Source organism: Phalaenopsis equestris, unplaced genomic scaffold (assembly GCF_001263595.1).
Source record: "Phalaenopsis equestris unplaced genomic scaffold, ASM126359v1 Scaffold000002, whole genome shotgun sequence".
NCBI classification, from domain to species: Eukaryota; Viridiplantae; Streptophyta; class Magnoliopsida; order Asparagales; family Orchidaceae; genus Phalaenopsis; species Phalaenopsis equestris.
In genome coordinates this window covers 11,071,885-11,085,685 of record NW_018164444.1, presented here as the reverse complement: position 1 = coordinate 11,085,685, position 13,801 = coordinate 11,071,885, and the positions used below count along the sequence as shown (strand labels likewise).

Below are 13,801 nucleotides of genomic sequence, written 5' to 3'. Positions count from 1 at the left end.
TCTTCTCCGAATTAAGAAAGTTGATATTATGCCTTTATATGGATGATCAAAGAATTCTAAAGAGCGGAGGGATTCAAAACAGATAATCCAAATTCTTCTCTTACAACACAAGTATGCATTATTTTGATTGATCCTAGTTTTTAGAAGCAAGATTATCTTTTTAAATTGCACCAAGAATCATCTCCAACGCTTACATCAACCCATATATAGAGCCTGAAACAATTTAGGCCATCAATAGCTAGATGGTTTAAGGGTGTGTTTAAAATGACTGCTCATATTTGTTAAAGTAAATGTGGCAATTAAAGGCTTATTAAGAAAAAGTAAAGCAATTATCTTATAATTACCACATAGGCGATAAGGTTGTAAGACACTTGTTTTCTCACCATAAAAAATTGACCTAAATGGGCTCTAAAGTTGTCCAGTCGGGTCATAGATATGTCTTAGAACTATACAAGTTATTCAATAAAATATATTGATATGCATGCCATCTGCACTTAAAATCTAAAAGATAATGTATAAATCTCAGATATAATGAATAAATCTCAGAGATAAAGTTTTAAATAAGCGCACATGGCGCAATGTCAACTCCACATTGGTTCACAAAATTAAGAATGACATGCGAAGCGTCTATTAAAATGCTCCGAGCTGAAATAAAGTATAAATATAAAAATATAAAAAGATGCTCTCAGCTCCTTTCCCTCATCCTCAAATTAAATTAAGTTTTCTTCCACGTCCTACATAATAAAAATAATTATAAAATAATCACCATCAAAAAATAGAACAAAAATTGTATATTTATATGTATATATATATACACACGTGCCGCAACCCGTGACCTGTTGATTGACGGGGTTCACTGTAAGTCCCCTCAGGTCACAGGTTCGATCCCCAGTGGCGCTGGGTTCTCGAATATTTAGGCTTATGACGTGGACTCCTATAATGGGGCCTAGCACATGGGAAATCGGTATTTGGGCCTCTACCAAATACCGACATATATATATATTGGTAAAAGCGTCACCTCATTTTTTATATATATATACATATATATATATATTCATTGTTTTATTTAACTCTATAAAAATTGTATTAATGTAATAACGTGTATTTAGTGTGCAAAAGAAAAGTGACATTATTTACAAAAAAATTATGAGTTTGAGATCTCCTTCTGACAACTTGAGCTCTACAATTTTTCGAGTATGGAGACTAACAAATAAAATTTTAGTTTTTTACGAAAGCTGCGGTGGTGAGTAATATGAGAAGGGTATAGAACGAAAAGTGCTGAGAGAAAAATGAAAAAAAAAAGTGAAGCTTGTACTTAACAAGGTGAGTAAGAAAAGGTAGACATCCATATGGCTATAGTGTTCCTGTTGAACCTGTTATGGAGGTACCTTCTTGCCCAGGGGGTGAGTCTCTGCAAGTGAAAGTCACTCCCAAGGTTACTACAATAGAGGCGAGCATTCGATATGATCGGATGATTCGATTTTTAAAGTGGGCAAATCCGATTACAACCGAAATCCAAAATTCATAGTATCAAACAAAACAAATTTTTGGTAAAACCGAAACAATCATGATATAGTTTAATTCGGTTTAAACGGTTTGATTTTACATATGCCAAAATATAATTTAAAGATATAAGGATATGATGACAACGAGAGAAAAAAAAATTACTAAGCGAAGACTATGTAATATTGATCACTAGAAACTTTACTTCCAAATATTTCTAAGAATATTTTGATGCATACAAACCAATCCTTACGTATTTACATATCAAACACTTAAAAAGATATTAATTATGCAGTTTTTGGTTCATTCGGTATAATGAGAAGTAAAACTGAACCGTAAACCAATAACCAAACTTTTAAATTTTAAAACCGAAACATAATTTTTTTTTTAAAATCGAACCTAATCAACCAAGTTGACTTGATTGGTTCGCTTTTTTAGTTTAGACAAAATAATGCACACTTCTAGCTTTTGAATCTAACGTGTGAACTTCTTTATGATTTTAAAAAGATTTTTTTCTTTTATTTGGTTACATATTACTTTTATTGTTAAACAAGCTTGGTGACTTCAATTTTTGCACCCAAATTTGTTTGTGGATTAAGCACAAATCTTATTAGCATTCAAAAAGAGAGATGTGGAACACTCTAAGAGAGAGAGAGAGAGAGATCAAAGTAAAATAGAATAAGAGAATTTATTTTCTATTATGTTTGTCTAAAAGAGGATACGAAAAAGAAGTCTTCCTGGACTCCACCAAAAATTAGGTCATCAATAATCAAGAACTGAACAAAAAACTTCATTAAAACCCTTGGTATTTATCCTAGAGCATTTGGATACCTCCTTGTCTTACCTTGCGCTAAGCGGCTTGGTTGACCCGATTTGCTAGTCAACCCATAGTGACCATGTGGTACCCACTAATCAAATCTATCTTTATTCAAGCATTGGGCTCATAATAAATTTAACAAACGTATAAGTGATGAAAAGAACCATACTTGAGTCAAGCATGGGTGAGCCTAGTTTAAATGACCTAGTAGACTACTCTATAATGTCTTGAAATTCAAAAAAAAAAAAATGAGTTAAGATAAACAAATCAAACCAAGCTAAGTGTCCTAAATGATTCACCTTAGCTATTCAAATCACAATTTAAACAATTAAATTCAAATTTGAGCCACTTGGTTTAACCAAATATGACTCATTAAGGGGATGTTGAGTCAAACTCACCTAAAACTACCTTAAATAAAACTTAAATCGATTATACTAAATTTCAATAAAGTTTAGATTTCACTAGGTTTGATGTGAGTCTAAATTAAAACCTTCAAATTTAAAATTGGCTATCAGGTTAACTTGATCAAACATTACCTATTAAGGGATGATTGAGTCAAAGTTCACCTATTTCAAACCAAATTTAATCAAAATAGGCTAGGGATGTCAAAAATTAACCAAACATGCCAAGTCAACTTGAAAATTTTGGGTTAGGTTGACTCAATTAATTTTTAAGTAAAATTTAAGTTGACCCAACAACTTAAATTTATCTAAAATACTCTAACATTACCCTGAATTTGACTCAAAATTAATCTAACATGACTCAAAATTAACCTGAATTTGACTTAAATACTTATTATGAATATATTAAATGAGTTGCATGGGTCAGGTTTAGGTCAGTCGGGTTGAAGTTATTTTAGGTTTATGTTAGGCTCTGACTTACTTAATAGTTTGGTAGGGTTTAAGTCAAGCAATTTTGAGTTAGGTCAATTTTGAATTAGACCCAAACCCAACACTTTAACCTGATTTGACAGCCCTAAGCTTGGCCATATAATTCCTAAAGTTGACATTAATTAAATCATGAGAAAATTGAAGTCAGTATACCCCAATTTGGTTCAATAGGTCACATGTCCTATTATGGACCCATTAAGATGTCTCGAATTTAAATGCATCTAAATCAATCCCAACGCAAATCTATTATTTGGACTTATTCTATGACTCTTAACAACCTTACCAAATCAAACTCAGGCACAGTTTAACATTGTTTAGCCCAAAGCAAGCCCAAACTAGCCTCAAATTAACCCAAATCCATTAGACGTTGGCCCTTGGAATGTGGTCGATGGCAATCAATTTGGTTAGGACTTCTCTCCCGACAAAGAAGGGACGAGACAAATGACCATTGCAATCTGAGCTAGGATAACATCATGATGGCTTCCACATCTACACACATCTTTGGCAGTGATTGGGTTCACTGCCACTTTAATTGCGTCTGACTAATGTCAAAGGAGAGAGTTTAATGCCTTAATAATGGAAAACCTAATAATGCGACCTCTCTCCCAATTCATAAAGAAATGGTTTCGGGGGTTCATGCACCAATGGAAAAACTAATTCATAGATGGCTAAACTTAAGGTGCACTTAAATTGACTCATAAGTCGGCTTGAGCTTGAACTCTGTGTTGAAAGATCTCGAAAATACTAATTATCATATTTTTCTCGAATTTAAATGCATCTAAATCAATCCCAACGCCAACGCATCTAATTGACTTATTCTATGACTCTTAACAACCTTACCAAATCAAACTCAGGCACAGTTTAACATTGTTTAGCCCAAAGCAAGCCCAAACTAGCCTCAAATTAACCCAAATCCATTAGACGTTGGCCCTTGGAATGTGGTCGATGGCAATCAATTTGGTTAGGACTTCTCTCCCGACAAAGAAGGGACGAGACAAATGACCATTGCAATCTGAGCTAGGATAACATCATGATGGCTTCCACATCTACACACATCTTTGGCAGTGATTGGGTTCACTGCCACTTTAATTGCGTCTGACTAATGTCAAAGGAGAGAGTTTAATGCCTTAATAATGGAAAACCTAATAATGCGACCTCTCTCCCAATTCATAAAGAAATGGTTTCGGGGGTTCATGCACCAATGGAAAAACTAATTCATAGATGGCTAAACTTAAGGTGCACTTAAATTGACTCATAAGTCGGCTTGAGCTTGAACTCTGTGTTGAAAGATCTCGAAAATACTAATTATCATATTTTATATTTGTTATAATTCTATATTTAGAGGGTTATAAATTATACGAGGGATCTTGGGAATCTCTATTTATTTCTCTCCTTAAATTAAAGAGACTAGCTGTCTCTTATATTTCGTTATTATTCCTTTCCTTTTCTACTGTATTTTGTTTTTATTATTTTCCTTACCAGTAAGTCTTGTAATGAATATTTATATCAATCAATAAAATTAAGTCTTCTCATATCTTTTCATGGTATCAGAGTCATACCAATCTTCTTCAGTATGACGATTTCTTCTTCTTCCTCTCAAGAAATTTCTCTGCCTCGACACAGCCATCACGCAAAGGTCATCCCGGGTGCAACCATTGCCGCAAACCAGAAAGCCAGGGTTGGGGTGCTTCATGAAAAGCCAGCCGATTGGAAGCCTCGGTCTGATCGCGCTCCCCGTGCCAACAGCGCCGTCGTTGTCGATGACCTTCCTGCACCAGCGCCCAGTCCATTCAGTAATAAGCAACTAGATTTGCTGCACAAACTGATCGGCAAACCACCTGATCTGGCTATTCCCGACCCCATCACCGGCCTGCTCGCCCATCAAGGTACGTTCTACCATGCCTTCACAGTCAATCAAGGATCCCCCGGTCAGTGGATCATCGATTCCGGCACTTCTCATCACATGACTGGCGATGCCTCCCTTCTCCATGACTACATGTCGTGCAGAGACAACTCCACCATCCGCGTAGTCGATGGCTGTCTCCAAAGTCACTGGCTTTGGCTCCGTGCGCAAAACCCAAAACATTCTACTCTGATCTGTGCTTAATGTTCCTACTTTAAATTGCAATTTAATATCCATCGGAAAGTTGACTAGTGATATGAGGTGTATTGCTAAATTTTTCCCTACCATGTGTGAATTTTAGAATGTGAATTCGGGGACGACGATTGGCAATGCTGAGATGTGCTCGTGTCTCTACGTCATCAACGGTACTTCACCACCACAACCTCGCTGCGGACATTTGTCTACCCATCATTCTGTCTTCAATTCTAGTGTCAATAAAGGTTCCAAAATCATGTTATGGCATTTTCGTCTCGGTCATCCAAATTTTATGTATCTTGCAAAACTATTTCCAAATTTATTTATCAATAAAGATGTTCGTTCTTTTCAATATGAATTTTGTCAACTTTTCAAACACACTCGCACGTCATTTCCACGTGTTGGTTACTCCTCTTCCCAGCACTTTGCACTCATTCACAGCGATATTTGGGGCCCATCCCGTGTTACAACCCTTACCGGGACTCAGTGGGTTGTCTCCTTTATTGAAGATCACACTCGACTAACGTGACTATTTCTTATGAAAGATAAATCTGCAGTCGGTCACATATTTGAACAATTTTACTCAATAATCCAAACACAATTCCAAACCTCCATCCAGACACTCAAGGATGATAATGCAAATGAGTACTTCGCTTCCGTCCTCGACTCTTATCTCTCCTCTAAAGGCATCATCCATCTCAGTTCTTGTGTCGACGCTCAACAAAATGGGATCGCCGAACGCAAGAACCGCCACCTTCTCGAGGTGGCCCGCTGCCTCATGTTTTCCTCTAACGTGCCTAAGGTTTTTTGGGGTGACGTTGTATCCACTGCAACCTACCTCATCAACAGGATACCTTCTCGGGTCCTCAAATTTCAAAGTCCAGTCCAACTCCTCAAATGATTTCCCCACACCAAGACAATTACCCAAAATCTACTTACCAAAGTATTTGATTGCTCCTCCTTTGTTCACATTCATTCACACAATCGCAACAAACTTGATCCCAAATCTACTAAATGTATTTTCCTCAGCTACTCGCCTATTCAAAAATGGTATAAATGCTACTCTCCTCTCACAAGAAAAACCTACAACACTATGGATGTCACCTTCTTTGAAAACCAGCCTTACTACCCCAACTTTAATATTCAGTGGGAGACTTTAAGGGAATATCAGTCTTGGGGGGACAACGAGTTCATACCACCACACATCAAATCCTTGTCCCTTGAACCGAACTCATTATCTCCCGACTCATATTCAGCAAGTTCATCCAACTCACATGAAAATGTACCTAAGAATCAATCTTCGTCTAGTCCTCAAGTGTCCAACTCGCACATAGATCACCCAACACATCCAACACCAATCCAAGAGTCAGAACCGGATCCAACTCCTACAGAAATCCACTCAAGTACGAACACACTTGAGCATGAATCTACTATACCTATGATTGATGACTCCGACATTCCAATTGCTTTAAGGAAAGGTGTTAGGTCCATCCGTCCTCCACTCAGGACGAACACACGATGCATCCAATCTCCAACTTTATGTCCTATGAAAGACTATCTTCAGCTTACCGAGCCTATGTCACTGCATTTAACAATACACAAGTCCCAAACATGATTGATGAAGCTCTCAAACACCTAGGGTGGAAAGCGGTCATCAATGAGGAGGTAAGAGCACTACAAAAGAATGGTACATGGACTGCTTCAGACCTACCAAAGGGAAAGAAAGCAATCGGCTGCAATGGATCTTCAAAGTCAAATATAAGGCAGATGGTACAATTGAGAGATTAAAAGCACGTCTCGTAGCAAAAAGTTTTTCACAGTCCTACGGTATTGATTACCTAGAAACCTTTGCCCCCGTGGCCAAACTTAACATTATCATAATCTTTCTCTCACTTGCATCAAATGAAAACTGGCAGCTACATCAACTCGACGTGAAAAATGCTTTCCTAAATGGTGATTTGGAAGAAGAAGTTTACATGGAAGCACCTCCCGGACTAGAAGCATCCTTTCCAAGCAACAAAGTCTGCAAACTCCAAAAATCATTGTACCCCAAGCATGGTTCGATAGATTTGCAAAATCAGTGACAAAACACGGGTATACTCAGTGTCAGGCAGATCACACTCTCTTCGTGAAAATCTCTCTCGAAAAGAAGATTGCAATTCTGATCGTATACATCGACGATATCATCCTTTCATCCTCACTGGAAATCACGAAGAAGAAATCACAAATCTGACAATGCTTCTCACCCAGGAATTCAAAATTAAAGACCTCAGAAACTCAAAGTTCTTTCTCGGCATGAAACTAGCTCGATCAAAACGAGGAATATCTGTGTCACAAAAGAAATATACTTTGGACCTATTGAAGGAAACATGTATGCTTGGTTGCAAACCCGTCGATACTCCAATGGATCCCTACAAGAAGATCGACACTGAGAAAAATAGAGCACCTGTGGATAAGGGGAGATATCAGCGACTCGTGGGGCGACTCATTTATCTCTCACACACACGACCCGACATTGGTTTTTCTGTTAGTGTTGTTAGCCAATTCATGAACAGCCCTACGAAAGAACACATGAATACAGTCTACAGAATCTTGAGATACCTCAAGATAACTCCAAGCAAAGGGCTACTGTTTCAAAGGAATAAGGATCGAAGTATAGAAGTGTATTCAGACGCAGACTGGGCAGGAGATGTCTCGGACCGATGATCGACTTCCGGCTATTGCACTTATGTCCGGGGAAACCTAGTCACTTGGAGAAGCAAAAAACAATATGTGGTATCAAAAAGCAGTGCTGAAGCTGAATTCAGAGCTCTTGCACTCAGGATCTGTGAAGGAATGTGGATTCAAAGAATACTCAGCGAACTCGGAATGCTAATTGAAAAAACTGTCAAAATACAATGCGACAACCAGACAACCATCATCGTTGCAAAGAATCCAGTACACCATGACAGAACGAAACACATCGAGATTGATCGGCACTTCATCTCTAAAAACATTGAGAGAAGAGTCGTCGAACTTGCATACATTCCTTCCCGACATCAAACAACAGATATCCTCACTAAGCCTCTCCCAAAAATCAACTTTGAAGAATTATATAACAAGTTAAACATGTATAATCTGTACAACCCAACTTGAGGAGTGTTGAAAGATTTCGAAAATACTAATTATTATATTCCATATTTGTTATAACTCTATATTTAGAGGGTTATAAATTATATGAGAGATCTTGGGAATCTCTATTTATTTCTCTCATTAAATTAGAGAGATTAGCTGTCTCTTATATTTTGTTATTATTCTTTATCTTTTCTACTGTATTTTGTTTTTATTATTTTCCTACCAGTAAGTCTTGTAATGAGTATTCATACCCCTCTTTTCATCAATAAAATTATGTCTTCTCATATCTTTTCACTCTGATTTGATAAATAGTCATTCAACAAAACTTGATGAACTAATGAATCAAGTTTAAACCACATCTTCACACAATTCGTAGGTTCATGATCCGGCTAGGTTAAAAAAATTAAAGTTAAAAAATTTATACTATATGTTAGAATTTGATTTAAATAAAAAATTATTAAAAAAAATTTTATTATTTAAAACAATAGTTATTTGAATTTGAATCATCTTCACTTAATATTTAGATGGACTATAAAAAGAAGTCTTCCACTTGTTAATTAAATCATAGAATTCAATATAGAAATAGCATAATGTGCATATTTAAAGTGAAATGGACTCCAACAGGTCAAGAGATACGAAAATAACCATTTTTAAGGGGTCTAAAGCTCTAGGCTACGAATTCAGTTCGTCATTACTCATCTCCCATTGCCAGCTCCAGTGCATAGTCATCCCTTTCCTGAATACAACAGTTGAAGCATATATATATAAATGAGCATAGAAGATGACAAAATACAGACAGCACGCGGAAAAAAGTATAAAGGAGCTCCATATTAAATTTAAATTCGTCAAAAAAAAATATGCTGTGAATCTTGGACAAGAAACAAAATGAAATTATTAAAGCTGAAAAAAAAACAAGATTATGTTAAGCATCATCATGATATATCGTACTAGGAAAATGCAGTAATGTAGCTTTGAACGGCTTAGCGTGTAAATACTATAGTGAGAAGAGCAATGTTTTACTCGCCCAAAATTTTAACATCATATCTACCCGCAGCATTGCAACAGACTATAAACTTGTAATCATCCCTAGGACCCTATGTGTTGATCAAGTCAATTCAGCCAGAAAGATTGATTAAGAAAATAAATAAGTAAATAAAAATAAAATAAAAAATACATTTAAATAGAAAAAAATATAAAGAAGATAAAAAACTAGAAATTATGGGTCACAATAGCTTTAAGTCCAATGATCCAATTAGACTAATTCATTGGATTAAGCCATAATTATACGCTGCTCGAAAAATGGTTCAGAACTCTGGCAAGAAAATTATTAAATATCGTAAACTGCTACTGATATCTAACTATAGGAAGTCAATTTTTGCTTTCCAACTATTAGTTGTTGATCCGAGGTACCCATCAGTTTACCTAGTTGCCTAGAGTAAAAGTCAAACCCAAGACAAACTCAATCAAGCCAAGTTGTATAGCTGGCCACTTCAATATCTTACCCAATCAACGGTAGTCTGCAGTTCCAAGCGTGACATTCTTTTTTCCAGAAACCACTCTAGGGAAAAGATCATTGAGAATAGGATCTGAGATTTTCTAAGTGTTATAAATTCTCTATTTTAATGTAATCTCGTGATACACCTTTGCTGAGCAACAGGTAGGCTGAAACATTTAATGAAATTAACCGAGATCATGTAAATTTGATTCTTCCCATCTGATTTGTAAATTATTAAATTCATTCTTCCCCTGTGATCTCGATAATCCTGAGAAGGATGATTATGGTTCACCCAATAAGATAGATTTAGTTTAAACAATCTCGATGCTAATTCTACCACGATTTACTGTACTGGGAGATCGCAAAAAAGTTGTATCATCCCGCGTAACATGTAGGATGAAAAACTAGAGTAAATGTAATAGTGAAAAAAGTAATGCTCTATTCACCCAAGTTTTAACAAACAGCTAAAAGAAAATGGGGGCATCCAAACGGACTATGTATTTTTTATCCCTATTAATTGAGTGTTGACATATTGTTGAAGTTTCGGTGAAGAAAACAGATACTCCTGCTTTTGGTGCTTTCATGAAGTCACAAAGAGGAGTGGAAGACTTACTACAGGTCCTCTTGCAAAGTATCTTCCAAACTGGAGCCAGTAAACCTGAAAAGAATAGGATATTGAATCTCATGAGTCGCAATGTAACACTTAATGCAAAGTTATAAATGTGCATTTGAACTTCTCATCAAACTGATGGGTCTCAAATTTGACTGCATAAACATACTTTAATTTGTTAAAGGAATACCTCATCCTCATCCTGAGTTTCAACTTCAATATCAGAAGAAGGAAAGCCAACGCAAAGCAAAGCATACCCCTGCAACGATTAAATAGCATCATTCACCAATCACAAGTTATGTATGACCCCAAGAATGTAGGGAGAAAAAAATCCAATTTGGCATTTGATAAAATAAATGGCTAATTTCATGTCTAATGCCCTCCAACCTTGCTATATCATTCAAAAAACAAAACAAAACAAAAAACAAAAAACAAAAAAAAAGGGAAATTGAAGGATAAGATCAAACAATTTGTTGTAAGAAAACAGGGGACAGGAAGTTCAGGTCCATAATAAAGAATACCACAAGCCCACTAAAAAAATAGAGAAAATCAACAGCAGCATCTACAACTTAATAATGTATCATTAAAAGATAATCAATTTTTTTTCTATGATCAGTAAAATACATAAGCTATGACAAGCCAATCCCTTCCAATACTCATTGGCAATCTGAAATTCCAATAAATTGTTTAACCACTTCAAGCTAGAAAAAGAAACCCAAGTCATAAACTCTGTAGACAGGTATAAGCTATGCATCTTTAAGGAGAAAGATCAAGTAAGAAATCAATCTTCCATCATCACCATCTCTTCCATGTATCCATTGAGCAAATACACAAGCAAAGCAAGAAAATAAAAATAAAAAAATAATCATAAAATGTGTCCAAAATCTCTGAGATTTGCAGAGAGAATCAATCTAATACATAATATCATAAGCTCACAATATGCTGGATCCACTCATTTCAAAGATGAAACTTAAAGTCCTTAAGAAAGATATTACAGGTAACACCAAGCAAACCAATTTCAGTGTTTATTTTAAATAACGTTTATGCATGCTTCATTCACCTAAAAACATGTTGTTAAAGTTCCACTTTCATGAAGAATAGAAAAGAAAAACATACAACAACAACAACAACAGCAACAACAGCAAGCCTTTATCCCATTAAGGATCCCTTTAGGACAGCTTTCTAGATGCTTTGCTTTTCAGACCGCTACCGTATTCTATTTGGGGAACTGCTTTCTTGTTGTTTTTCATAAATTTCTGTGCCAGAAAACTGTTTCTTTTAACCTTATATGTTAAAGTGTGGTAGCTTCTAGCAAGTTGCGGTCTAACTTTTTGAAATTAAAATAAATTTATAATAGTTACCACAACTTTTTGAATAGCAGCTTCAAAGCTGCTTAAAGCTGCTTCTTTAAACTGTTGAAACTGCCTCAAACAGACTCACATGAATCCTTTTTCTCCATTGTGTCTTATTGAGTGTCATATTTTCATTTAATTCACATAGATTAAGATCATTTTTTATACAATATGCTCAAGTCTTTTTAGGTCTACTTCATCTTTTCTTAACACAAGTTAAATCTAAACTACTCTCCTAACAGGATCATCAAATTGTCGGCATTTAATGTAACCAAATCATCAAAGATGACTCTTTAATCTTGTTTGCCACTGGAGCTACACCAACCTTTTCACGGATAAATTCGCTTTGCATTTTGTCTCTAAGTGTCAAGCCACTCATCCATCTAAGCATTCTCATCTCAGCAACACTTAACTTTGTTTTATGCTTCTACTTTAAAGGCCAACATTTTGCGCCGCAAAGCATTGTGGGTCTCAATACCACCTTATAAAATTTTCATTTAATTTTAAGCAATGCTTTTCTACCACACAATAGGCTCAATGCATTCCTCCCCACTTCAACCAACCAACTTGAATTCTAATAATAACATTCTCATCTATATCACCATCACTTTGAACAATTGACTCGAGATATCTAAAATGTTCATACATTTTCATGATTTGATCAACCTTAGTTACAACTCTGTCACTAGAGCTATAACTACTAAAATTACAATTCATGTATTCAATTTTAGATCTACTCAAGCGAGGGCCTTTAGACTCCAATGTAGACCTTCATAATTCATGTTTTTCTTGAACTCTTTCTCTAGTCTTATCCACAAAAAGGATATCATCAGAGAAAAACATACACCAAGGAACATTCTCCTATAATGTCCAGTAACAACATCCATAACCAAAGCAAAAGGATATGGGCTTAAAACCAATCCCTAATGCAATCCAACTGAAATAAGAAAATACTTGGTCAATCCTCCTGTTTGAACACAAGTAGCAACTCTAGTATACATATCTTTAAGAACTTGAATATAAGTCATATCAACACCTTTATTTTCTAGAACTCTCCAAAGAACATCTCTTGGAGCCTTATCGTAAGTTCTTTCTAAATCAATAAAAGCTATATGTAGATTCTTCTTACTCTCTCCATACTTCTCCATCAAACCTCTCAATAAATGTATAACGTCCATGGTAGAATTGCTCGGCATAAACCCAAACTGATTATGAGAGGTATCACGTCTTAACCTACGTTCAATTACCCTCTCCCATAATTTAAAAAAATGATATATTAACTTAATACCAATATAATTTGCACTCCTTTGCATCCCCTTTATTTTTAAAAATGAGGACTAAGATACTCTTCTTCCACTCCTCAGGCAACTTTTTAGTTTTTAAAATAATATTAAATAGTTTAAAGCTAAGAAACTTCCAAATCTCCTAAATATTTCCACACTTTAATTGGGATATCATCATGTCCTATTGATTTTTCACCCATGATCTTCTTTAAAGCCTCCTTAACTTCATTTTTACAAATACGACGGTAAAAATAAAAAATTTTATTATTATTAATGTTATTAAGATCACTAAGATCGATCATATTTTCAGAAACATCTGTTGACCTCACTTTTGGTTGAGGTCTAGAAACTTCTTTAGTAGCCTACGTCTAGCCATGGGACTTTCCTATTGACTAGTCTTAGAAAGTTAGAAAAGGTACCCTCACCATTAGAAATTCAAAACTCTTCTCTTTACTCAACTTGAAATTCCACATATTGACCTTAACCTCTAGTATTTAGTAGGTAAGATCATTATGGGGGAAGCTCAAGAAGAGTTCCTATAGGGCTACTTCGCCTTAGGATTGACCCTGGGTGTTGACTTGGAACTAGGGTACACCATATCTTCATAATACATTGGTCTATGACTCATTCAGAATGGTT

At 35.6% G+C, this 13,801-nt stretch overlaps 1 protein-coding gene across 2 annotated transcripts in view; it reads right to left on the bottom strand.

Annotated features, from left to right (window-relative positions):
- Positions 1-694: 694 nt before the first annotated feature.
- LOC110030640 (ferredoxin-2) overlaps positions 695-13,801 on the bottom strand; it is a 32,637-nt gene continuing 19,530 nt past the window's right edge. The window contains exons 4-7 of one of the 2 annotated variants that reach the window (XM_020733462.1): positions 10,718-10,786; positions 10,531-10,575; positions 9,068-9,158; positions 695-734 (exon numbers count right to left, since the gene is read on the bottom strand). In XM_020733462.1, the coding sequence (XP_020589121.1) occupies positions 9,114-9,158; positions 10,531-10,575; positions 10,718-10,786 (159 nt within the window). In that variant the 3' untranslated portion in view covers positions 695-734; positions 9,068-9,113. Of the gene's footprint in view, positions 735-1,316; positions 1,412-9,067; positions 9,159-10,530; positions 10,576-10,717; positions 10,787-13,801 lie in introns of those variants that run through there. The other variant, XM_020733454.1, reaches the window with a different exon arrangement.